Below are 26,528 nucleotides of genomic sequence, written 5' to 3'. Positions count from 1 at the left end.
GGGCAAGCAGACTCCATGCAGCGTGCAAAGCCCAACAGGCTCTGGACCCTGAGATCTCAGGAACCTGAGATCATGGTCTGAGCTGAAACCAGGAGTCAGATGCTGAACCGACGGAGCCATGAGCCCAAGAGCGCTCCTTTAGCAAGTACCTCACAGCTAGGTGAGCACTAGTGAAGAATGTTCATGGAATGGGAGGGTTTTTTTTTTTTTAAGATTTATTTATTTAATTATTGGAGTGCGAGTGTGGGAGGAGGGGATAGAGGGAGTGGGGGAGAGAGACACAAGCAGACTACCTGCCGAGCACAGAGCCAGACGCAGGGCTTCATCTCATGACGCTAAGATGACGACCTGAGCTGAAACTGAGAGGCAGATGCACCCCCCAGGCGCCCATGCATGGAGATTTTAAAATAAAATTGACCTTTTTATAGTTTTTTTACATTTACAGATACATAGAAAAGAAGTAGGGGGTACGCACAAAAAATGCAGAAGTTATTGCTGGGTGATGGAATTAAATGTGATTTTATTTGCTTAATTATAATGACCAATGCCCTTCAGGCTGGGGTGGTAAAGGGTGGAAGGGGTTGCTGCTTTTTATAGTCGGATCCAGCAATTTTTTATCCTTAGGCTCATCAAGTTAGTTTCTTCTGGCTTACTAGTTATATAAACACATTTTCATTTAGAAAGGAAAAAAACCAAAGGAAGGAAGTGCATCCTTGTGCGTGAGCATGAGTCAGAAAGCGCTGAGGCTGGTGCCGGACCCGCCGTGGAAATGTGGCGGGGCCCACAGCCCACTTGAAGCACCTCGCCTCACCGAAACAGTTTCATTGATACGGTTTTTTCCTTTCCTCCCAGCACTGCCCTTCTGTAAATTGTTCCCACATCAGATTAACATCTGGGTGATTTTAAAGTATGTTTTATTTTCATGTGTTGTTGGCATAGATTTAGACTGAGCCCGACCTGTATTTTTCCCTCCCTCACAGGCTGTCGATTACTATTTGAAAGCCCTGAGATCACTGGGAACACGAGACATCCACCCGGCTGTCTGGGATTCAGTGAACTGGGAATTGTCCACTACTTATTTCACGATGGCAACTCTACAGCAAGATTATGCTCCATTATCTAGGAAGGCTCAGGAGCAGGTAGTAATACTCGTGGGGCTCTAGAAGAAGGCTTCAGCTTCATTTATGCCTTCATAGATATTGAGCATAGTTTCTGTAACAAGCAGTGTTTAAATATTTTTATTTAAGATTATAGGCTTGTCATTTTTTTCTCCTCCCCCTTAAAAACAAAACCAGATTGAAAAAGAAGTCAGTGAGGCTATGATGAAGTCCCTGAAGTACTGTGACGTGGACTCAGTGTCCGCTCGACAGCCTCTCTGCCAGTATCGAGCCGCGACCATCCATCACAGGCTGGCGTCCATGTACCACAGTTGTCTGAGAAATCAGGTACTGCCATTCCAGCTGAAGTTCAATGCCAGGTCCATTTAAAAGTGCTCTGGGAGTTTTTCTTATATTTTACTATCTATCTAAATGTCATCTATTCTCTTCGCTGATTTGGAAAAACTCGCAGTGGAGGTGATTTTTCCTCTCTTACCTGTACTGCATATTTTTGTCTGCTGTAATGGGTATTATTTTGTGAAATCAGATATCCTCTGTGTGCCTCTCCCTCCACCCAGAGTAACTATGTCCTGGATTTTCCAGGATGTCCATACCTTTTCTGTTTTACCATGTCAGCATTCTGCCTGGCGGGGAGCTCTGTAGGAGAAATCATTGTGTACGTATTCTGTGGTTTATTGCCTTTCACACACACGGTGTTCTTGAGATTCCTGCTGGTTGGTGCATTTTCTCAGTTCACTAGTCATTTAATATATCATAGTTTGTCCATTTTGTGATTCCTGGGCTTTGGGTTGTTTCACTGAGAGGCTGTGGGAAGCAGTGCGGTGAACAGCCTTGTGCGTGAGGCCTGGCACCCAGGTGTGTGTGTCTGAGGACAAACAGAGGCCCAGGTTGGAGGCGCCTTCCTCCAGGGGGGTTGCCTGGCTACTGCCAAGGAATCTTGGGTTTGAAGTTTCTCAGGAATGTTTTCTTATTTGTGTTGCTGTTTCCCTTTTCTTAGCTCAGGACCAAGACAGCTTAGCTTGCAGTCTCCTGGGTATGGGCCTTCTCCGGGTGCCCTTACCCTGACGCTGTCGTCCTTTGAGGTGCCGCTTAATCGGAGAGGATTTCTTTTTACTTTAAGCTGGCCCTGGACACTCTTCCCCTTGCCCCAGGAGTTCCTAGCCAAGATTCAGGCTTGCCCAGATGGCCTAATAGCCTCAAGGCAAAAGCAAGCTTTAGCATTCCAAGACAACACAATGGGGACAGAGTTGTCTTTTCAGCAGATAGTGCCAGGATGGCTGGATGTCCCGGGCAAGGCAGTGGAGTTGGACTCCTGCAGCGCCTCATGTACGAAAATTAACCAGAAGCGCGTTAAACACCTGACTGTAAGAACTAAAACTGTAAGACGCCTAAAAAATAACGACACTAAGTAACATTTAGTGATTCAGTCAGAGACGCGGTTAAGTAGCTATTGTGAAGCCCAGGCGTCAAGATGGGTCTTATTTGATTTTGACTCCAGGTTGGTGACGAGCATCTGAGGAAGCAGCACCGGGTGCTGGCGGACCTTCATTACAGCAAAGCTGTTAAGCTCTTTCAGCTTCTCAGAGACGCTCCCTGTGAGCTGCTTCGAGTGCAGTTAGAAAGAGTGGCGTTTGCAGAATTCCAGATGACCAGTGAGTCCTCACTTTTTCCTTTCGCAGACGTGTGCGCGTTGACGTCGTGTTGGATCCTCTTTGAGTGAGACAGACCTGGGGATCTCTCTTGAATGTAAATAATGTCATTTTCTTTTTAATATGCCCATAGTTAACGGCTTTGGGTAGGGTCCAGGAGAAGTCTCTAAACTTTTTAATGTTTAGGAAATGGATTTGGTTATGTTCTTTGACTAACTTATCTTCATAGAAATATTGAAATATAGCCCGTGCTCTCTTGGGATAAAAAATATGATAAGTCAGTCAGTTGAGAGCATTAGAGCTGTGACAACATGATCATGAACAGCACAGGAAGGGAGAAGCAGTGGTCCCATTGGAGTCCTGTAAACCGACGGTGCACACTGGCAGCTATGGATTACGGAACTAGAACTTAGATCCCGAGCAAGGTAGAGCTAAGTGGGAAGGGAAGGGAAAGGCAGGAGGCAGGTGGATGAGAGCCGCCTTTGCTGGGGCAGGCGGCAGGTGCATGAGCGGGTGGGGAGGGAGGCTGCAGCGGGGTTGGGGCGGGGGGTGGGGATGCCCACAGCAGGGGGAGGAGTTGCTGCTCCACACTGAATGTGTCTTCCTGAGTTCTGTCGCTCCTGCCCACCTGCTCCCCTTCTGTAGGAGGGGTCTTTGGAGAAATAGCTCTCGTGTGGTAAAGAAACAAGAAACGTTTCTTTGAAGTACAGCTGTTCATTTGATTTTATTTTCAGTTGTTTGCTTGTATAAAATTAAAATAAATGTAATACTTACCCTGCTAGATGACTCTTTCAGTAGAGGATCCCGGAAGGAGACACCAGAAAGTGATATTGCTGCCTTGGGGATGGCACCTGGGGGCCCAGGAGGAAGGCCTTCACTGTTTTCTCATTCAGACTTGATACATTTTGAGAACGTATTACCTATTCAAAACAGTTTTTAAAAAATACTTTTTACTGGGGCACCTGGGTGGCACCGTCAGTTAAGCATCAGACTCTTGATTCGGCTGAGGTTGTGACTCAAGGTCATGAGATCGAGTGCTATGTCAGGCTCCACTCAGTGTGAAGTTCGCTTGAGACTTCCTCTCCCTCTCCTCCTGTCCTTTCCTCCCCCAACCCCTCTCAAGAAAAAAAAATAAATTAAATACACACACACACACACACAAAGACTTTTTACTGAAAGTATTTTTAACTTTTTGCCAGTGTATACTAGATGGCAGGATTAATAGTAGCTCTGTCTGGGGGTGGGTTTGGATGACCTTTGTTCATTTGCATCTTTAAATTTTCTGCCATGTTTGAATTCCTTCAAGAGAGCATGTATCATTTTCATAAAAATGGATACTGGAAACAAATTTGCAAAGATGACAAGTATGGTTAATTTTCCGTCTAGAAGAATGTTTAAAAATTGAGTACCTGAGAAAAGCAATGTAAACATTTGGGGGCCTTTGGACCCGACTTGTCCCAGCTGGTTTCTTTGACCTAACACTCAAGTCCTCCTGCAGGTGGTTGTGTTCTCACCCTGACAGAGGTAAATGGTGACGCAGGGAGACAGTTGTTATTTATTGTTTTGTCTAGACTTAATATTTTCACATAGAGATGATTACTCAGAGTTGAATTTGTTTAGATTCTCATGAGCAACTGTTAAAGGATTTGAAAGTCCGTTTTCATTAATACATTGACACTGCATGGGTTTCTAGATTTATATTTTAAAGGAATGATCATTTTTGGGATGTCTGAGTGGCTCAGTCGCTAAACATCTGCCTTTGGCTCAGATCATGATCCCAGGGTTCTGGGATCGAACCCTGCATCAGGCTCCCTGCTCGGCGGGAAGGCTGCTTCTCCCTCTCCCACTCCCCCTGCTTGTGTTCCTGCTCTCTCTCTCTGTCAAATAAATAAATCTTAAATAAATAAATGAATGATCATTTTTGTGTTTTTAACACTTTAGGTCAGAATAGCAATGTTGGAAAATTAAAAACACTGTCTGGGGCTCTTGACATAATGGTGAGAACTAAGCATGCATTCCAGCTCATCAGAAAGGAGCTTGTAGAGGAATTTGACCAGGTAAATGGAGAAAATATATATTTGTTTTTTGTGTGTCTTAAGCTAAGTGGTGAACATATATAGTGAGCAGTTGGGGTATATGTGTGTGTTTTTCATATCATGTGTATATGTGTATATACAGACATTCATACATATATGTGTTTTCCATTAAACTCATTAACAGGGATCTGTTGTATTTTCTTGGTGGAATTATTAAACTCTTTAAGTTGGAACTGTATGTTTTGTATTAAAATTTTTCTCTTTAACCACATGGAGCTTAGTAAGACCCCAGTAGCATAACGTCTCTGTTGTGTTTTCCTTTTGCTGCTTTTGCTCTTTTTTATTCTTCCGTTTGTTTTTAAGAAAGAAGGAGTTGTGTAGCTCTTTTATAATCTCTCCTGAACTGCAGGGGAGCAGTTGAGCCATTAGCGGGCCGAAGCTCCTTGGAAGGCGGTTCCGGTTGCCCGGCCTTCCAGCGTCCAGGCTGCCTTCTGCTGGTGCTGAAAGCTTCCCGGAGGCCCCCGTGGTCCCCAGCCTGTTTCTTTATCCGGCCCTGGTTTGTCCAGCCCTATAGTCTGCCCATTTCCGTCTTGCTCCTTTACTGTGCAGTGTTACAAAGCAGGAGATTTCCATTTGGGGTTAATTTCTTCTGTATAAGTGCCTGTTAGGTGTGAGACATTTTTCACAGGTTTTAGTCTGTCAGAGTGATCTCTGAGGCGGGAGAGCTTCTGCCACCACCGGGCTGTGCCTGGAGAGAGATGACCTGGAGTTTCCTTTTTGTTTTGTTTTTGGCTGAAAAGTTTACAGAGTGAATTGAAACTGTGGTCCCTTCATTTTACCCTGAAGTGGTCACTCTCGGGCGGCTTAGGTAAAGTAACTTCTTGTCGTTTTCAGCCTAAGAGCGATGAGTCCACTCCAGCTGCTGATTCCTCTCCGAGTCTTAATCGGGAAGAAGTGGTCAAGCTCCTCAGCATATTTGAATCCCGGTTGTCATTCCTTCTCCTTCAGTCCATCAAGCTGCTGTCTTCAACTAAGAAGAAAACAAGGTAAATGCAGTGGTTATTTGTGGAAATTTCTTTTCCAGCACCATACCTGTAAAAAGGAAGTAATCTCTATTGACTGAATGAAAAGATAGGTTGTATTCATTCTTGTCTTTTATGTGGGTGATCAGGGATTTTAAGTGGTGCTTTTCCTGACTTGGTGAATGAGATGAGACTCCTCTCCGTGTGCCCTACTACATATTGGAACCATAGAAGCAGATCTTGCTTCCTAAGAGTAAATACCCTACTGGTTATAATGCTTTCCCTGAGAGAGATGACTGACCCTGCAAGGAAGAGCCCGCTGTTTCTAGTAACTCTCCATTGTCTTTAGTGGGAGGCAAGACTGCAGTTTTGATCCTCAGCCTGAATGTGCTAATAGCAAGGAGATGACAGAGCATCGAAGTTTCTGCAAAGCCCAAGAACTTAGTGAAGAGAAAAGTGGGAGCATCTCAGCAAAAAATGTTCTCCTACACCTGTATCAGCTTGTACAGTTCTGGTGTTCTGCCAGAGTCATTATGTTGGCCTTATTAATTTAACTTGAAACTCCAGTAGTAAGTACCAGGTCAGGAAGGTAATACAAATAGTATGTCTGTCTTTTTTTAAAATACAAGTATAGTCTGGCCATATTACAAAATTTGGAAAATAGGAAAAGAATCATTGTGCATATACGTTGTTATCAGTTATTCGATGTGTATTTTATCAGTTTATAATCTTCAGGTGCTTTGTCTCTGTATTTGTTTTCGTTTACAAATAGTAAAATTTACTTTTGGTGCTGTATAGTCCTTCAGGCTTTGACAAACACATACAGACAAGTGTCTCCTGCCAAAACCATGACACAGAACAGTTCCATCAGTCCAAAAGTTCCCTCTTGCTGCCTCTCTGTGGTCTGCTCCTGCTCTGCCCCAGTTCCTTAGATCTCAAGGAGAAAGCTTGGTGTCTTTTACCAGTAAGTGTAGCATCAGCTGTGGGTTTTTGTAGCTGCTCTTTATTGAGTTGAGAATGTTCCCTTCTATTCCTAGTTTTTGTCACAAATGGACATGAAATTTTTGTCAGACGTTTATTGGTACACACGTTGAAATGACCGCATGGTTTTCCTTCTTTAGTCTCTTGGTATGCTGGAGCTCATTCGGTTTTTTTGAATGTTAAACCAGCTTTGCCTTCCTGAGATAAACCCCACTTTGTTGGTGTGTGTCATTCTTGGGTATCCCTGGGATTCCGCGTGGTCATACTGTGTTGAGGACTTTTGTGTGTGTTTGTGAGGATGGTTCTCTCCTGTAGTGTGGTCACGGTTCTGGTCTTGTAGTGGTTTTGTCTGCTTTCGGGACTGGGGCAGCGCTGGCCTTATTAAATCAATTTGCAGGTATTTCCTCTTCTAGTTTAGAAGTATAGAGTTATTGTTTGTTCCCTAAACTTTTGTTGGAATTTACTAGTGAAATTATCTTAACCTAGAGTTGGCTTTATTAAAAGTGTTTCAGAATGACTTTTATTTCTTTTCGTAGGTAAAGTACTGTTCAAGTTGACTTTTTCTTCTTGAGGAATGAAAGTCTATTTTAGCTGTTGTCAGATCAATAGGTTCACAGTATTCTGTGTTATCCTGTTAATGTCTTAAGGTGTTTGTAGTGACAGCCCTCTTTTCATTCCTGATAATGCCAACTTTTGTGTTCTTTTTTTTTTCTTTTAGTTTGATTAGGAGTTCATCAATTTTATTGATCTTTTTAAAGAACTGGCTTATTCGATTGATTTTTTTCCCCATTGTTTTTCTATTTCCACTGTCAGTGATTTATACATTTCTCTATATACCTTTCTTTCTGCTTATTATGGATTTAATTTGCTCTTTTTCTGGTTTCTTAAAGTGGAAGCTTAGATTATTGACTTGAGACCCTTTCTCTTTTTTAATATAACCATTTACTCTAAATTTCACTCTGCTACATCTCACAGCTGTATTTTCTTCTTCTTTCAGTTTAATATTAATTTTTTATATCCCCTAAAACTTCCTCTTTGATCCCTGTGTTATTTAGAAGCCTGCCGCTTAGTTTCTAAATAGAGGGACTCTCCAGGTGATCTTTATTATGGATTACTAGTCGTTCCATTGTGCACGGAGACCATACCTAACTTCGTCTGATTTCTCTCATTGGTGTACGTTTGTATTATGGCCTGGAATATGGTTTGTCTTTCCATGTGTGTTGAAATGTACAGGTATCCTGCTGTCTGGGAGAGAGACAATGGAAAGGTCAATTAAGTTGGTGTATAGTATTCAGGTCTTCTGTGTTCTTGCTGACTTTCTACTTGTTTTATCGATTACAAAGAGAGGAGTGGAATTCTCCAACTACAGCTGTGGATTCATCTATTTTTCTTTTCGGTTCTGTCAGTTTTGTTTCCTCTGTATTGATGTGGACACATTTATTTTTTATTTATTTATTTATTTTTAAAGATTTTATTTATTTATTTGACAGATAGAGATAACAAGTAGACAGAGAGGCAGGCAGAGACGAGAGGAGGAAGCAGGCTTCCTGCTGAGCAGAGAGCCTGATGCGGGACTCGATCCCAGAACCCTGGGATCATGACCCAGGACCCTGGGATCATGACCTGAGCCGAAGGTAGAGGCTTTAACCCACTGAGAGACCCAGGCGCCCCGATGTGGACACATTTAGATGCGCACACACTGAGGATTGCTTTGTCTCGGAGAACTGACGCCCTTATCGTGTGATATCTGCTTTTTATCTTAAGATAGCTACTCAACTTTCTTTTGGTTAACATCTTCTTTTCTTTTAACCTTAACTGTGCCATTTTTAGTAAAAGATTCTTATAAATGACGTTCAACTGGGTCTTGCTTTTTTTAATCCAGACTTGTAACTGGTGTGTTCAGACCATTCACATTTAAGGTGATTTCATACAGTTAGATAAAATCTAGCATCTTGCTAGCTAGCTGTTTTTTCTATCTTCTTGAGTTAATTGAACACTTTCTATGATTGTATTAGATTTCTCTTGATTTATTATTTATACTATTTTTTTAAATGTTTTGATGTTTGCCCTAGGGTTTAAGTTCACAGCTTTAATCAGAGACCACTTTCCCATGATATTCTTTGGCACCACATGTTGTATGAAGACCTTCAGATAGTTACTCTCAGTTCTTCCCTCTCATTAGTTGTGTTACCATTCATTTCGCTTTTACATATGTTATAAACACACAATACACTACTACTGTTTCTGCTTTAGATAGTTACTTTTTAGAGCAATTAAAAATAGAACAACTTATTTTTATATGAATTTATTTTTACCTTCATTTATTCCATTTCTAGTGCTCTTCTTGGTATAGATACCATTTTCTGTCTGGTGTCCTATTCTTTCTGCATAAAGAACTTCCTTTAACATTGACCAACAAAGAATTCTTCCCTTTTGATTGTCTGAGAAAGTCTTCATTCTTCCTTCAGCTTTGGGAGAGGTTTTAGCTGGTATAGAGTTCTTGGTTGGCAGATCTTCATCCCACACTTGAAGGATGTACCTCCCTTGCCTTCTGGCTTGCGTGTTCTCTGACAGGAAGCCCGCTCTGGTTCTTACCTTTGTTCTTAGGTATTTGTTTGTTTTAAAGGTTTTTTATTTGACACAGAGATAGAGAGTACAGGTAGGCAGAGCAGCAGGCAGAGGGAGAGGAAGAAGCAGGCTTTCCGATGAGCAGGGAGCCTGATGCCTGGCTCGATCCCAGGACCCTGCGATCATGACCTGAGCCGAAGGCAGCCACTTAACCAACTGAGCCACCCAGGCGCCCCTATTCTTAGGTATTTAATGTGCCATTTTTCCTTCAGCTGCTTTCAAGATTTTCTCTCCCACTCCCCAGCAGTTTGAACATGATGTTTTTGGGTATGTTGTGATTTCTCCTTCCTTCATAGGTATTTTTATTTCTTATATTTCATTTTCTCTTTCTGTGGTGCCAGTTTTACCTATGCTAACCTATCTTCAAGTTCATTGATTCTTGATTTTGTGTCATTTATAGTTGAACTTGTCAAAAAGCATTCTTTATCTCTGTTTACTCTGTTCCTCATTTCTGCAATCCCCATTGGATTTTTGCTGTAGGTTCCATCTCTCTGCTGAAGGGACCATTCCGATCTTGCACACCGTCCACATTTTCCACTGAGCCTTTTAGTGTATTAATCATTGTCATTTTAAATCACCTATCGGATAGTTCCAACATCAGTGTCATATCTGAGTCTGCTTCGGTTGATTCTTTGTCTCTTGGTGTGTGTGGTTTCCTTACGTTTCTACATCTCCTAGTTATGGGAAACTGGACATCTCAGCCTGAGGGAAATAATTTTAACCGTGCCCGGAAAGCACCTGTCCCATGCTAGGCCTTTAGGATGGGGGTTGAGTTTGTTTTTCTAGTCTGGAGCTGAGCTGTGGTTGAGCCTTTGTGTCGCTTTGGTTAACTTTTCACGTCTGGCGGCCTTCAGGTTCCTCAGGCGGTGCCTGTGCCTTGTGTGGGGCGGGTCTCCGGAGGGTTTTTCTGAACGTCTCCTCCACCTTTAGCGTTAGGATTTTCCTAAGGAAGGTTTGTGGTACCTCAGAGACGGTCTGTCTTCACACTCTCACGGTCCTCACAGCTGTAGTCCACTCCTGCTTGTCCTTCAGTGCTTCTAGGCTGCTAGGGAGGGGAAAGGCCGCCTCAGTTGGTCGGGTAAGCCTCAGTCTTGGGCAGCCACCACGTCCCTGAGCGCGAGGTGTGTGGCCTCACACTGCACCTGCCCCACCCCCAGGGTAGAGTGGCTTTCTCTGCATTGACTTTCACCAGTGCCCTAAGGCCGCCGTGGCTCCTGGCCTTCCTCTCCCTCGACTATACCCTGCAGATTAAGGCTTTCAGTCCTTGGAGAAAAGGGTCTGGGTGGGGTTGCCTGCCGTGCTGTAGCTCTAGCTGGTCCCCTTGCCCGGCCTGCATGAAGGTCGCTTTCTTAGGGCTCTCACCGGTTTTTTATGTGAACATCTGGGGGGGTCCTTGAAGAAGAGCCTACAAGACAAGGTGAACTCATCCTCTGGCTGCGGCCCCCAGGGACCCTGCACTCCCTCGCCAGCCCTCACTCCGCCTCTTCCAGCTCATTAGCTATTTTAGCTAAATTCTTAGCAGTATCTGGGTATCTGGCTGCATCTGGCCCAGCCAAGGAAGGACTTCTGGGTCTCCCTGTCCGTCCTTAGTTTTCAGACTCATTGCTTGCCCAGGGATCCCAGCTCTTTGACAGATTCATGCAAAGTCATGAACTTGTAGTTTGTCCTGCTTCGCATTGCTGTGTTTGTCAAAGGGTGGGAATGATACTTTTTCCAGCTCTCTACATTCTGAGAAGAAACCCTCTCCAGTAAATGCTCTCAGATAATTCTCTGTGGCCCAAGGGGAGCTTTTGTTTGGGGAGGAGCGTTCCATCTTAGGTGCGCTGCCGTCTCAGCCCCAGTGGTGATCCTCGGGTCAGCTCCGCGTCCTGTCACTGTACCCGCAGGGAGTGTGGTTCAGCAGGTGACGCCTGTCTGCTGAAGAAGCAAAGAACTAAAAGGCAGAGGAGACAGTGCGAGTAGTGACACAGCTGAAAACCTTAACGGCTTTCCTGTTTAACAACAGTGGGTAAATTTTAAAATTTTTTCTTGGTTTCCACAAGGTGGCAACATAAACATAGGACATATGAGAAACAGTGATTCACTGATTTTCACAAATCAGTGAAGAAGCTACCAGGTGATGCTTCAGTCTTACAGTATTTTTTACAAACACAACTGTCAGGGCGCCTGGGCGGCTCAGTCTCCTAAGCGTCTCACTCTTAGTTTCAGCTCAGACTGTGATCTTGGGGTCTTGAGATCAAGCCCCCAGGCCAGCTCTGCCCTGGGCCTGGAGCCTGCTTATACTCCTCTCTCCCCCCCCATCCCCACAGACTCGCGTGCACACTCTAAGAAATAAATTAAATCTTAAAAAAAAAAAAAAATGTAGGGGGTGCCTGGGTGGCTCGGTCATTAAGCGTCTGCCTTGGCCTCAGATCATGATCAAGTCCCACCCCCGGTCAGCAGGAAGCCTGCTTCTCCCTCTCGTACTCCCCATATCTCTTACTGTCTATCTGTCTCTCTGCCAAATAAATAAGTAAAATCTTTAAAAACAAATGAAAGTTTTAAGGAACTGTCATGTGTGCGGCTTAAGTGATTTTTATTTTAGTGGAGGGTCTTGTAACCTGTTTTTTCAGGTCATTAATGTACTGTTGGGAAAATGCAGTCTGAAGTTTTCCTGCATGATGCACAAAGTCCTGTTTAGCTCACTTGTGTTCATTTGTCAAGGTTTATTAAATAAAAGACTGTTACATGTGATATTTATGTTTATACAGTTTATATGTTGATAGACTTCAAAACCTAGAGAAACCGGTTACTGAGTCAGTGACTGCGTTTCTTCTGTGTCACTGATCGCACATGGAAACATGGGATTTTATTGTGAGGAGGGAGGCCTCCCGTGCTGTCTCCCCACAATCTGTGAGCGTTCCTGTTTGGAGTAAAGGGAGACCAGAACTTTTTTTTTCTTTTCTTAGTCTTGTTTTACTTTATTTCTGTGAGAGAGAGCGCAAGCTGGGGGGAAGGGGCAGCAAGAGAGAGAGAGAGCAGACGCAGGGCTCCATCCCAGGACCCTGGGGATCATAACCTGAGCAAAAAACAGACGCTTAGGTGACCGAGCATCCCAGGTGCCCCAGAACTAGACTTTAAAAGGAAATAGTATGTTTGGGTTTTCTTTTGATTATTCTCTACCTGCCACAATGCCGCTTTAAAAAGAAACAGCTTGGGGTCCCTGGATGGCTCAGTGGATTAAAGCCTCTGCCTTCAGCTCAGGTCATGATCTCAGGGTCCTGGGATCGAGCCCCGCATTGGGCTCTCTGCTCACCGGGGAGCCTGCTTCCCCCCTCTCTCTCTCTGCCTACCTCTCTGCCTACTTGTGATCTCTGTCTGTCAAATAAATAAAATCTTTTTTAAAATAAATAAATAAAAAAAAAGAAACAGCTTAGGGGCACCTGGGTGGCTCAGTGGGTTAAGCCTCTGCCTTCAGCTCAGGTCATGATCCCGGGGTCCTGGGATGGAGCCCTGCATCCGGCTCCCTGCTCAGCGGGGAGCCTGCTTCTCCCTCTCCCTCTGTCTGCTGCACTGCCTGCTTGTGCTCTCTCTCTTGTCTCTCTAATAAATAAATAAAACCTTAAAAAAAGAAGCAGTAATTAAAAATCTTAATTTTCTTAGAATGTTCTTAGGACGACTAACTTCCTCTTATGACCAGCGTTATCCTGCTAGAAGTGCTTGTTTTGTCCGTTGGGTTGTGTTTTCTTTTTGCATGAAGAATTTATTTACTCTTGTACTGTATTTTAATATTCACTGCTTTAGCAGATAGAGCCTTTTGATCTTTTGATGGCTTTGGGGTTTTGTAGAATGAAAAACTATGCAAAATAGAAGTAATTTCTGAGGGTTTGGAAAGCGTTTGACCACAGTGCAGAGAGCAGATCTTTTAGCTTTATGGGCTGTTCTTCTTGGCCATTTAATATGTGCATTTAATATTTGGTTAAGATAAAAGAAAAACAGAGGAATGGTAGTCACCTTTGGAAAAAAGATAAGCCAATGAAATGTTGGGACCTTTCTTGTTAGAGTTCATGGTTCAGTGACACTATTGATGAGTGTTGATTAAGGATGAGAATCATATGTAGAAATTGGAAGATGGGCTGCTTGGCTGGCTCAGTTGGTTAAGCATCTGCCTTCAGCTCAGGTCATGATCCCATGGTCCTGGGATTGCGCCCTGCATGGGGCTCCCTGCTCGGTGGGAAGCCGATTTCTTGCCCTCTGCCTGCCACACCCCCTGCTTGTGCTCTCTCAAAAATATTAAAAAAAAAAAAAATTGGAAGATGAAGATATAAGATTCAGAAGTAGGATCAGGACAAATCTCAAAGGGTTTTAAATTTATGATTCCAGCAGCCATCAGTTACTTCAGGCCACCAGCCAAAATGTGGTATCATCGTCCATGAGGGAAAATTCATTTTTGGAGACTGGTTCTGATTAAGTACTGCTGCCTTGATTTGCTGGTAGTTTAAATTTCTTGTAAGGTCCTCAGAGGTTTTATAAAGGTCAGCCCCACCCAGAAATTAAAACATAGCCCTCTTAGGCCCAAACTGTAGACAGTGAATGCATTTTAAATGATCACTTTCACTGTGCCACAGGTGGTTTGAAAGGATTGAGTGATAAAAGAAGTAGGACTAAGAAGGAGAAGAGAAACAGGTTTCTAGAGAGGGGTGGGCGGGGCCCACACTCTTTCCAGCCTGGGCCCATGGTCAGCCCCAGTGTGGACAGGTGGGTCCTGGTGAGGAAGAGTGAGTGGAGTCATGAAAAGGAGGAGTCGTCCTCACAGCCCAAGCCTTGATGGACACCCGAGGGAGGCTCTAGACAGCTGGTTTGCTCTCTGGCCGGTCTGATGGGCACTTGGGCAAAAGCAGAACATTGGCACGTTGGTGAACGGAAAGAACAGAGCATTTGAAGTCAGAATATGTTTTGACATGAATCCAAATTATTTAGCCCTTCTGAGCCTTGGTTTTTACATATGTGAGGTAGGAATAAATACGTCCTTGCCTTTCTGAGAGGCAGTGGTTACCACGTGGTTCAGATGCAAATGTGCACATTCTGCAGAGACGATCTGCTGTCAGCTATAGATGGTCACATGTGGCCGGAGAGTCGGTATTGCGTCTGGACTCGTTTAAAAAAGGAAAAAAGAGCGCCTGGGGGGCTCACTCATTAAGCATCTGCCTTCGGCTCAGGTCGTGGTCCCAGGGTCCTGGGGAGAGCCCTGCATCGGGCTCTCCGCTCAGCGGGAAGCCTGCTTCTCTTTCTCCCACTCCCCCTGCTTGTGTTCCCCCTCTCACTATGTCTCTTGCTGTCAAATAAACAAAATCTTTTTAAAAAGTCGGGGAGGATGCTAGAGCTGAACTGCTGTGTAATTAGTAATCTTTTCTCCTAGTAAGATAATCTGTTGCTCTGTCCTGTGGGGGACCTGTTTTCAGAGCAGCTGAGTCTGTCATATGTCTCGGACCCTGCGCCCGAGGGATGTCGTTCACACGAAGTTCACGGGCGGTATAGATACGTTGAGGTGGGCTAACTCCCAAGTCTGGAGTCTGGGCTTCCGGCCGGCACAGTTCTAGCCCCACGGAGAGCATCCCCACCTTCACGAAGCTGGTTGATCTCAGGGGGTCAGGCTCAGCGCAGAGAAGGGAGGACATAGGGGACAGCTTTCCACGCCCTCCCTAGCCTGGCTCCGCCGGATTCTCTTCACGGCATGTCTCACCTGACACGCTGTTCTCTTCTGGCTCAGTGCGCGTCTTGGCCCCCGCCCCAGCCCAGCTCCCACCTGAGTGGAACGCGGGTGCCGAGAGGGCGGGGGCGCTGGGTCCGGCTCGCCCGCGGCCGGGAGCCGCTCCCCGTGCGGGAGGCGCTCCGAGACTCGTAAACAGAAGGAACGTTGGTTCTGGTGGGTGTAGTGGAGTACGGGTCCACGCACGGGCCTGTGAACGGTGGATACAGAAGGTGAGTACGGAATGCCCAGGACTAGAGCACCTGCCTCCCCGCGGAGAGTGACAGGCCGTTCCTGTGGACGGTTTGGATTCTTCTTGAGCTGTTGGCGGGCGTCGCTGTGCACTTCACTTCTTTGCTTTTGTTTTAACGCAGCAGTAATACTGAAGACGACGTAGTCCTCAAAACCAACAAGCAGATCTACTCCCAGCTTTTGAGAGCTACTGCTAACAAAAACGCAGCCCTTCTGGAGAGAATCGACGTTCTCGTCCATCTGCTGGACCAGCTCGCTCGCGGCGGCGGCGGCGGGGTGCAGTGACTCGCGCCCCAGGCTCCGGCCGCGGAGATGCTCTAGTGCCTTCAGCTCTCGGGGGCGAGTTTGTCCACTCGGTGCTTCATGTCATTAAATATGAGAGAAATAGCCACTTACAGCAGGCCCGGCAGGGGAGACTCAGAGTGCTCTTTTCCCGGGACAGATGAGTCATGGTTGAGTTCTTGGACTTCTCCGTTGGAAGTGCTACGACCAGAGTCCGACTTGGAGCTCCCGGCACTTGTTTCTTGGAGAAGTACACGGTACCTCCGTGTTCACAGACTTGCTGTGGTGGCCGGTACACTTGTAGACATTTTTGAAGTATGTTAAGCTACATGGGTTTAAGATAATAATTATTTCGGATGATGTTACTTTGGTCAAGGGGACTTTTATCCAGATGGCTCTAGTGGTTCAGATGGGTCAAGGCAATGTCCTGTGCATCTGCAGGGTCTCCTCCTCAGTTGCACAGAAGGAAGCCCGTCCTCTTCCAGCTTCGGTGTGGGATGTGGTGGAGACTGGCCGTTGTGCCAGTGTCTGTATTTAGTGCATGTTCTGAAAGGATCCGCTCTTCTTTGACTTTGTATGACAGTTGATCAAGAATAGGTACTACTCCCCCCCCACTTTTTTTCATTTTAAACTTGAAACTGTGAATAAGGTAAGAAAACTATTTTGAATAAATAAATTATTTATTTAAAATGTCTGTATTTTTCCATTTTATGTTCTTCGCTTTGATTGAACTGGTTTAATGAGTGAATTTTACAAAGGAAAGATTAAAACATTAAAAATAAAATTGTGCTACGAAGTTCTCTCTGGAAAGTCACACTCACGACTCGCCACTGTTGCTGCGCGGCTCCTGTCCTGTGGCCTACAGACGGCCTCTGTTTTTTCTGAGCTACAGCGTGCGATGCTGTGCTTGTCCTGTCCTGCTAAAATCTGTTTCAAGGAAATGGAACAGAAATCAAGCCTACTCTTTCCTGTCAGGTAGATGGTTGGGACTTCGGTGCATGAGGCCTTTGTAGGCAAGAGCCTGCCCTACCCCCAGGTCTGCTGGCCTGGCCCCCAAGGTCCATTCCGACCTCCTTCCGGCCATCTGCAGACCCCTGTCCTGGCAGATCATGCAGAGCCCCTCCGCTCAGCAGCCACACCTCTCCGGAGGAATCAACTCCGTGGAAAGGTGTTGAAGCTGAGTTTTTACGAGGCGCCTTCTCACGCACCGGGACTTTCAGGTGTTTCCTTGGCAGCGTATGGACACCTGTTCCAGCTTGGCAGAGCTCCTGCTGGCCCCTGGCTGTCTGTCCACTTCCTTGTTACTTAGTTTACACTTCCTTGGGACAGATTTGCATCCATTTTCAAAAATCACTGAGACATTTTTTGACTAAGTCATGAAGCTGATGCACAGAATCAGCCGTGTCTCCTGTCAGGACAGCGGTCACTCCGCTTTCCCCGTCGGTAAGCGCTGTCTCTGCGGGTTAATTCTGCACGTTTCCACGGGGAAGATCTGATTTTGAAGCAAGCGGGCGACAGGGATGTCGCCTTCCCTGTCTTGTCTTCTGGCCTCTCCTTGGCTGAATAGCCTTTTCGTCCAGAGGAGTATTTGTTTTTAAGCAAGAAGATACCAGTTCTAGCTGTCTTCCCTTGTCCAAGCAAGAATATGAACATCCCTACAGGGGAAGAGAGGGCTTTTTCAATGTTTTTGTCATCTGTTGACTAAATTCGTGCTGCTTAAAGTGCTCATGTCTTAAGCTGTTAATTGAGAACTGTGCCACCCGTGGCCTGACCACCGAGATGACTTGTTCTGCAGTTAACTTCAGGCCAGGGATAGCGAGAAGGTTGCCTGGACGCTGGGCTGGAGTGCGGAGGTGAGGGGGGCCAGCAGCCACCGCGTCTGACTCTGGGAAGGACACAGTTGTGAACTCCGGTTTCCTCGACTAGAAATGTGCACAGTTGTAGGTTCCCTGGCACTCTCCAGACTTGTGAAGATCAAGAGAGAAATACACGGGAAAACCTGTACACTGTCATGTATTAGAAAAATATAAATTATTGTGACAGGAACTGTGGACTGCAACTTGAAATCTGTGACCTTTACAGCTGAAGGCTCCCAGGGAACTGTGTTCCCTTCCATGACTGGATCCTATGGCTATCGCTACGTTTTCGTCCACCCACGAAATCAGTGTGCAGGGGGGATGGGTGGTGGAGAGACAGGGATTCCTCAGGGTTCTTTTTTTTTTTTTAACCTTTCCTAAAAGATTGGCAAAATTATTCAGTGGGTTATTTTTTTGCCTGAGAAATTCCCTTCTGAATCAAGTATTTTCGAAGTTCAAGTAATGCTTTTTCCATTGGCTTTTAGCCCTGTTTGCTTTGGTTACTAAAAATCTGGTTTGTTTCCTTTGCAAAAGAAACCAGACTTTCTCTTAGATGAGAAATCTTCTGACTCCATTTGCCTGTTTCTCCCATTACATGTTCAGGGTGGAGGTGTGGACGTCACAGATGTCAAACCACCGCTCTGAGATGGACTGCTTCGGAAATAAGCCATTTGGAGGAAGCCAAGAATGCTTCTGTTTGTCCTTGTCGTTAACTACTTTCCAGTATGCATCGCCTTTGAAAAAGAAAACGGAGTTGTGCGCGTAGGAGTAATAGGTGGAGTCTATATTCCTGAAGGGATGGTTTCGTGGCTCGATTCCCGGAAACACTTCAGTGATCTTCTTCGGGTAAGAATCAAGTACTCGATCTCTATTGACATCAAATGCAAACACCTGCAAAGCAAGTAAGAGAGTAAGACTGGCTTTTCTGAAAACCACTGATTTTTAAGTTAACTTACAGGAACGAGGTAAGTAAATCTGCGGCTTTGCACTAGATTCTCTGGGCTTGAACTTCGTTCTCTGTATGGTGGGATCTGCCATGGCCATAGAGGCCTGAGGCAACTGAGAACAACTTAACGGAGAACCTGAATTTCAAGTAGGGCTGAAGAAGCAACACGAGGCTGGAAAGCCTCCTACTTACAAGGGACTCTTTGAAGAAGTAAATTAACTGCTTTCTTCGGTCATAAAAGGCAGTGTCCAGGGGACTTGGGATGCCAGGAAATCCTTCTGAAATCAACTTGGGGTAGCTTCTTCCTTGTTCATCTTCTGTGTAGGTCTGATCCTTGTCACTGTCGTATCTCCAGTACTGATTCCCTGAGGGCCAAACAAAAAATGCTAATATGGCTTACTACCATTTAATTAGAGCCAACCATGAGGAGGGACTGCTTTCAACACAGGCCTCAGCCAACCATGATGATCTGCCGTGACCCCAGGAGAAGGCAGGACCTCAGCATCTAAGCGAAGCCTCCATTCAGATGAATGATTCCCCAGGTCTTGAATTACTACTAGATTGGTCTCAGCAATCACTGCTGCTGTTAAAATGTTGGTTGTCAGGGACACCCGGATGGCTCAGTCAGTTAAGCAACAGCCTTCAGTTCAGGTCGTGACCCTGGAGTCCCAGGATCCTGGGGTCAAGCCTGGCATTGGGCTTTCTGCTCAGCAGAGAGTCTGCTTCTCTCTCTGACCCTTCCCTCTCTTGTGGTTTCTCTCTCAAATAAATAAAATCTTAAAAAAAAAAAAAAATGTTGGTTGTCCTTTGCAGGGCACACCAGCCCACTGGCGCTCATCAAAAGCAAAAACAAAAAGACGAAGAGCATGTGGTCTTTTTCACAGAAGTTTCTTCTTCTTCTTATATACAGTCTCATGATCTCCCTTTTACATGTTCGGGAACCATGGGTTGTCGGTCATTTTCCTACCCTAATCAACATAAGCCCTCTTTTTACAGAAGACGATCCTGAGGCTAATGACGGGGTTTTACTTTTTTTTTTTTCAGGGTTTTAGGATCATGTAGTTCCGCCACCAACCACCACTTCTCTCCAAGTAAACTGGAGAAAAGAGTTGAAGTGGTCCATCCAGTCACAGCGCAGGCAGACTGGTGCAGCCCCCTCCCACGTCCCTCCCGCGTCCCACCCATGTGACTCCACCCACTGTCCCTGTAAGCTTGTCATTTTGCTCGCTTTCATTTCAAGATCTAATTGATCAAATGCTAATTTCAGGCTCTGAAACAGCACAGGATTATTCTAAGATCTCCTTATTGGTTCCTAATGCTGACTGTTAACATACTGTCATCAGAAAATAGAACACATCCACGGGTTCAATATTTTGTGCTCACAACCTACACCATGTCACAGTCAGTTACCTTCCTTAGCCACCAACCATGTGAGCTCCCTTTCCCTCATTCCCTCCCCCTCCCCCACCCCCTTCACCCCGCCCCACCCCCCCAACCCCTGGCCAAAAGTTTGCCATTTCGAACAGTGAATGACGTGTGTCCAGCCAGGGGTGAAATTCACTCTAACTGGAATACTTTTTTGAATTCAAAGTATTCACAGCAAGTTAACTTTAAGGTATTTTTAAAGCTCCAAGCATAAAGTACAGCCATATGATAGCAATCCCCTGCAATGACCTAATTCTATAATTAAGAATCTTTGAGTGTTGCCAGTCTAAGTTCTAGTCCAGGACTTCCTAAAGCATGGAACGCTGTGCTTCTAACTCTGTAAGATCTAAACCAGAGAAGTCCACCCTCGTGATTTCTTTATGTAACTGAACCAAAGTAATTCTTCCTTCGTGTGATGTCAGGAAAATTAAGACCAAATTCCTGTGCGGCCCAGTCTGTACACAGCATCCTTCTGGCTGGGCTCTGGCCTCACGGAGTCCTGAGTGGTTTCAGGCAATAGGGTCGTATTACTAGGGAGTGGGGCAGAGACAGGGCACACAGCTTCCCCCTCGAGCGTACGTTTTGGGAAGGGAAAGAAAAACCAGCAACCACAAAATCTTGTTTGTGGTTAGATGCCACGTATTTGGTTTGCTAAGGCAGCCCACCTTGGTGACAGGGGCACAGAGGTCAGAGCAAGGCGATCAATGAGTGAAGGGAGGAAGCCTCAGGAGACCCTTGGCCGGCCTGCTCCGTGCCTCCCCCCCCCCCCAACCACCACCACCGGGGCCCCCACCTCAGTTTCTGCCTTCCAGCAAAACACAGATCTTCCCTGCTCGGAAACCACGATTCCTCACTGCCTGCTGGGTGAGGTCCAGCCCCCGGGCATGGAGGCTCTGGGTGCTCAGGCCGGCCTGGTCTTTCCAGCCTAATCTCATCCCGTGTGGGGGCCTGTCATACCTCCACGGGCTCAACTGTCTCTCCCGTCTGTGTTTTCACCCTCACTCACCCTAAAGCTTTGCCTCGGCCTCCTGTCTCTCACCGCCCCCTCGCCCCCCCATCCGTACCTCCCCTACCACGTTATTCCCTGTGTCCCTTTCGGGGAACCTGGGGTCCTACGTGTCCTCCGAGGCTGGGGCAAGGCCTGAATTCTGGGTGGCTCCAGCATCTGGTTCCAGGGACAGTGGCCACCTTGTCCACTCATCCTTCCCTTCACCACATAATTCTAGTGGGCCACTTCTAAGGTCTCTTCTCTCCAGAACTAGTCTTTGGCAACCACCTCATGGCCTGGCACAGTTGGTTATTCATTCATTCAGTCAGTCATTCATTCATTCACTCATCTGTTCCTCTGATGCATGGGTGCCTTCTTCCAGAGATCAGGGGATACAACACCGTCCCTGTGCTCACAGAGCTCACAGTCCAACGGAACAGACAAATTATGTGAGGACTTGCAGGTGCATTATGCTAAGACTCCCTGGTATGGGGTTCAAACGTTTGTTCCCAGTGCACCCGGGAGATGAACAGAGCCGTCCATGAGAACCTTTACCTTTAAAAAAGTAACGCTCGTCCCTCCTCCACGTCCAGAGGTGGACATAAGCGTCGATGTTCTGTGCTGGGATTCCGTGCCAGCCCCTGAGGATTTGGAGTGGATCCCCGTAGCGCGTCCGGTTGTTTCGGTTTTCGTAAAGCCAGTACCAGCTGTTGCGGAAGAAGTAGGTGCTGAACCTCAGCGTCACGGCGCCTTGTGGGTTTCGCTCTCTGCGAATCCAGTCAAATGCGGTATCAAACGACCCTTCACATGAACCTGAGGGGAAAATGTCCAGCCACTTGTCACCTGCTGCAAAAACTAACAATCGCTACTTCCATGTGCCACTCAAACAAAGACAACTGCGAAGCTGGAGTTTTCTGTTCAGTGTCTCAAAGCAAGACGCCCTCCCCCACAAGCCTGAAGCAGGCCCACCCAGCGGAGCTGGAGGAGCCGGAGGGGCCCCGGGGCAGTGTCGGCTCACAGAGCCCATTCTCGCTACTCTTTGTGCGGGAGATGACTCTCCGGAGTGTCCGAATTTGGATGCTGACTGCGTGATCCCCCTAAACATAGATGCCCCCTGATGGCTCGTCTGACTTCATTAGAGGCCATCAGTTCGGTTCTGGGCACACACAAGAGAAAGATTTCCTCTGCGGGAAAGAAACCCATCCTGGCACTTGTCACTATCCGAATGTGCCGAGAGCATCTTTGCAGAGAATGGTTGGAGTGGAACAGGAACGGTGGCGCCCTCTCTTTCAAATGGAAAAGGGGAGAGTAGCTTTCTTCCTCTCAGCCTCAACGCTAGGTCATTAATCACTTCCATTAAATAGTGAACCCTTAACACTCTGTAATTAAAGAGAAATTAAAGTTGATCCTGGCAAGGCTCCCGCTGTTCTTTGCCTTAGGACGGCAGGGAGCTTCTTCCAGGGGCTTCCAAGTGCCCGCGGGGCCAGTGGGAGGCCGCTGCCCGGGGGGCCCGCTGCTCTTCAGGAAGCCGCCACGCTCCCCTCCTTCCTCCCGGAGACGTAACGTAGCCCAGGGAAGAGGGAACATCCACGGGAGAGCTTTGCTCTACACCGGTGGCCACGTCCGGGCCCGGCCACCTCGAAGGGAGAGAACTCCCGTCACAGAGCTAGAAGGCAGCTCCCCTCCCGTGCGGCCAGAGTGGCACTCTTTCGTGCTCCTTGGGGGCAGCCTCCCGATCAGGAGTGAGTGGGGTCCTGTCATGCTTTGAAATACTGAATGTCCTCTGTGAGCTCTGCGGACGGTCTTCCAGAACAGTCTTACCGTACAACTTTTGAACTGCTTTTCTGTCTGACCAGTCCAACTCAAACACAGGCTCCTGGGGGATGTAATTCGGCTGCATTATGGATCCTGGCCTGTAAGTGTGAGGCAGGCCGAGTACGTGGCCAATTTCATGGACGGCCACCTAGAGGGAACACAAATCATGGGTGCGGTGCCAAGCCTGGGTGTCTGTCATGTGCCCCCCCCAACTCCAGGGGGCAGGCCTGTGCTTTAGGAGGAGATGCACACGTTAAGGAGAAGGGGAGCGGTGGGGAGAATCAGGGAGCTTTCTCAGAAGGCTGGGGACACTTCCCCCGAGAAGGCCTGGCGTCCTGCCCTCCTGCCCGTGCTGCACACCCTTCGCCTGGCCACTCGGAGCAGCTGCAGACCGCTTACTTTGAGAAGGCTGATGCCCGCGTCACTGCTGGGAGGTGTGAAGTGCTCGTCGTCATCGAAGTGGATGTCGCCCAGGCGCCAGGCATGTGCAAACTCCTGCCCGCTGCCGTCAAAAACCCGAGGACAGCCCAGGTGCCGGCCTGGCCAGGGGAGAGGGAACACGGACACAGGAGTCTTCGCGGCCTCCAGGGGCTCACAGTCCAGGAGCGGAAGCAACAGCTCCTGGCTCGTGCAACATGCTGGTGTCGAGTCTAAACACTTGGAAACAGCTGCCCAGCAGAACTGTGGGAGCCGGCAGAGGGGGCCAGGGGGGTGCCCTCCAAATGCTTAGGGAGGAGACAAGATCTGAGCTGGATCCTCACAGCTGACTGGTCAGGACACGAAGGAGGTGCTGCCCGATGGTCAGGTCCCTCCCCTGTGTTCGGTTTTCAGCTATGCTTGCTGCATACCAGCAGGACAGCCAGGAGCATCCCTAGCTCCCAGGGGGCTGCAGAGAAGTTACGTTGTCCAAACCCACCCAGCTAGGAGGTGGTGGGCCTGCTGGTGGGGGTCCCCAGACTACCACGGGCTAGTTCTCCCCAGGAGTGGCAGGGAGGGGGCGCCCCTGCCCTGCTGGGCACTGGAGCTCTCTGCAGCAGTGCTCACTTGGCTGACCGGCTCAGGGACAAGCACAGGGATCTGCACCAATGTCCCCATGTCACCACCCCTAAATCGCGGAGGCAGGCAGGCCGTGCCCTTCCCAGTGAGTTGTAATAAAGCAGCACCGAGGGTTTGCCGGCCGCACTTACCCCTGGCACGTGCCACCTCGGACACCCCAGGAGGCTCTGCAGGTGGTCCGAGTCGGGGGGGTGGGGAGGTCCCCCAGTCGGCCTGTTGCCCCCCCCGCCCCCGGCTCCCTGTGCGAACCGGGCCGCGCCTCGGGCCGCGGGGAAGGCAATGGGGACACAGCCCGCCTGAGGGTCTCGGCCCTTCTCACCTCGCCCGAAGCCCAGCTTTATGTCCACGGCGGCCCCGGGGGCGGCGAGGTCCTCCCGGAAGTCCAGCGGCATCACCTCGCTCCACATCCGGAAGGCCAGTCTGAGGATGTGCCTCTGCTCGTCCACGGCCAGCTGCCCGCTGGCGCCCTCCCCCAGCAGCCGCCAGGTCAGCGTCCTCTTGGCGAAGGCCCGGGTCCCCCCGCGGGGCGCGGCGACCTCGGGCTGCGGGGGCGGCGGCCGTAGGAAGCGCTTGGGCCGGGCGGGGGGCGGCGGGCGCGACAGGGGCCGCGTGTCGGGGACGCCGCAGCGCGGCCTGTTCATGGCCGCCAGCGTGGCCGCGTCCAGCCGCCCGCTCGCCGGCAGCGCGTTGACCTTCTGGAACCTGCGCACGGCCTCGGCCAGGCCGGTGGCCCGGGGGCCCGCGGGCGGCGCGTCGGCCCAGCCGTACTTGGACAGGAATCGCTGCGGAAGAGAAGTACCGACCGCGGGGCGGGGGGCGGATGAGCGGCCAGGACGTGGGGGAGACAGGACGCGCGAGGCCCGTGTGTCCTCGTGCAGGTCTGTGTTCGCGGGGGTGGTTGCCCGTGTGCTGCGGCATTTCTGGTCCGTGGTTACGGCTGTCTGTGGGAGGCCCTCGCCCGAGGCGGTGTGGCTGCGCACGTGCCTGCGTGTGCGCGCGTCTGTGTGTGCGGGTGCCCGCCTGTGGTGTGCACGAGTCCGCGTGTGCGCGTACGGATGTGCAGGCCGGCCAGGGGCGTGCACCGGTCTGCGTGCGCGTGTCCGCGTGAGGTGTGCCCGCGCCCGTGAGTGTGCGGCCTGCCGGGGCTGCTCCTACCTGCGCCGTGAGGGGGTCCGCGATGGGCTGGGCGCGGCGCAGCGGGGCGGGCTCCAGGTCCGAGCGGTCCCGGCTGTGGAAAAGGGGCTCGGGCCGGGCTGGCCCGGGGGCCGCGAGCCAGCAGAGCAGCAGGGCCCGGCGGACGGCGGAGGCGGCCAGCATGGCCCCGGCCGATCTCCGGCCTCCGCCACGCGCCGACCGTCCCGTCTCCCTCGTGAGGCGCAGGCCCCCCGGCGCTTTTATAAGCAGCCCCAGGGAGACGCGCGCTGGCGAGGCCTTCCCACCCAGGCCCGAAGTGTGCCCACCAGGAGGCCCGGCCGGCCCTGGACGCGCCGCCCTTTGAAGACCCCAGGAGCCCGCTTCTTGTTGGGGTGAGAATGTTTGCGGCTTCCTCGGGTAATTACATCCCGACCTGGCAGCCGCCTGCCGATTCCGTTTCTGTGGTGACGGGCCGTGGACGAGCTGCTGCCCGAGTGGGCTGGGGACCCGCCGCCAAGCACCCCCTGCCCTGGTCGCAGAGGCGCGGAGCCTCGCCCCCCGCAGCCTGCTGGGGTCCAGTGCACCTGCGGCCGTACCCCCCGCCCCATCCGTTCGCTCCTAGCTTGCGTCCATTTCCCTTCTTGGTTGCTGCGGTTGGGGATGTTTTGTTGCTCTGATCTCTTCTTGTTCTTGTTTCTTTTTATAAAAGGAATAATCAGTATAGGCAAATGTAAATTCTGGAGGAAATCCTGTGATCCAGATGGTGACGTTTCGGGGAACATTCTTACAGGTACATGCGTCCTGTACATGTGCAGAAGGATTTATATTTGGTTGATTTTATGTGCATCATATTCTCTATGCTGTTCCCGTAAACTCCAGGGAAGGTCATGGGCGCCTTTCTGTGTTCATGAATATAGGTGTTTGCCGTCCTAGTTAATGGCTGTGTGCTGTCCTAATCTGTGGGCCAAGGCATTTTTACACGAGGATGAACTAGAATCACCTGAGGTTCTAGAACTGCCCCTCTGTTGCCCCTCTTGAAGGAGTCTACTGGAGGAAGGAAAGAAGAAGAAAAAATTAGCTCAGCTGCCTGGGAGTTGTAATTGGTCATGTGCAGAGAGCCCGAGGGAAGAGCGTAAGGCCCTCCAGGCACTATGGCTGTGGGTGAGAGCCTGGAATGCCAGTGTCGCAGGTCTGATAACAGCAGGGGTGCAGGTGTGCGGGCTGTCCTTTAGCTACTCATTCATTCACCAAATACTCCTTACTCTTCTAGGGACAGGGGATACGGAAATGAACATGATGCACTCGTTCTTTGCCTGCATGGAACTTATATTCTAAGTGGAAGAGACAGACAATAAACAAGCCAATGAATGAAAAATTAAAATGATGACAGGAACTAAGAATGCAGATCAGGAAAATGAGTGCCTTGGAGGTGGGCAGTCGATATTAAGGGGTCTAGGAAAGACCTATCACAAAGATGAAATGTCAGCAATGAAAGAAAAGAAAGAGGGACAATGTCACATGTGTTTGGGATTCGTGGGTGGTGTGGGCAAAGGAAAAGTGCAAAGGCCCTGAGGCAGGCCCCAGCCCCTGCAGAATAGCAGAGGGCAGTGTG

At 48.8% G+C, this 26,528-nt stretch overlaps 2 protein-coding genes across 3 annotated transcripts in view; one reads left to right on the top strand and one right to left on the bottom strand.

Moving 5' to 3' along the window:
• The window catches only part of EDRF1 (erythroid differentiation regulatory factor 1), a 43,026-nt gene extending 26,517 nt beyond the window's left edge, over positions 1 to 16,509 (top strand). For both annotated transcript variants that reach the window (XM_080822841.1, XM_080822842.1), the window contains 6 exons: positions 981 to 1,139; positions 1,296 to 1,445; positions 2,617 to 2,770; positions 4,709 to 4,824; positions 5,698 to 5,849; positions 15,537 to 16,509. In XM_080822841.1, coding sequence (XP_080678967.1) covers positions 981 to 1,139; positions 1,296 to 1,445; positions 2,617 to 2,770; positions 4,709 to 4,824; positions 5,698 to 5,849; positions 15,537 to 15,699 — 894 coding nt within the window. In that variant the 3' untranslated portion in view covers positions 15,700 to 16,509. The remainder of the gene's footprint in view (positions 1 to 980; positions 1,140 to 1,295; positions 1,446 to 2,616; positions 2,771 to 4,708; positions 4,825 to 5,697; positions 5,850 to 15,536) is intronic.
• Positions 16,362 to 25,099, bottom strand: MMP21 (matrix metallopeptidase 21; the record flags this gene model as incomplete). The annotated part of the gene is made up of 7 exons (XM_080822843.1): positions 16,362 to 18,443; positions 18,691 to 18,863; positions 21,467 to 21,724; positions 22,733 to 22,874; positions 23,126 to 23,265; positions 24,102 to 24,564; positions 24,938 to 25,099. 7 exons carry the CDS (start codon positions 25,097 to 25,099, stop codon positions 18,144 to 18,146), a joined length of 1,638 nt encoding a protein of 545 aa, XP_080678969.1. The 3' UTR covers positions 16,362 to 18,143.
• Between the last annotated feature and the right edge of the window lie 1,429 nt (positions 25,100 to 26,528).

The sequence above is a fragment of the Martes martes genome, assembly GCF_963455335.1.
Source record: "Martes martes genome assembly, chromosome: 14".
NCBI lineage: Eukaryota > Metazoa > Chordata > Mammalia > Carnivora > Mustelidae > Martes > Martes martes.
Note: the sequence above shows the minus strand (reverse complement) of the source record. Positions and strands in the feature narration are given on the sequence as shown.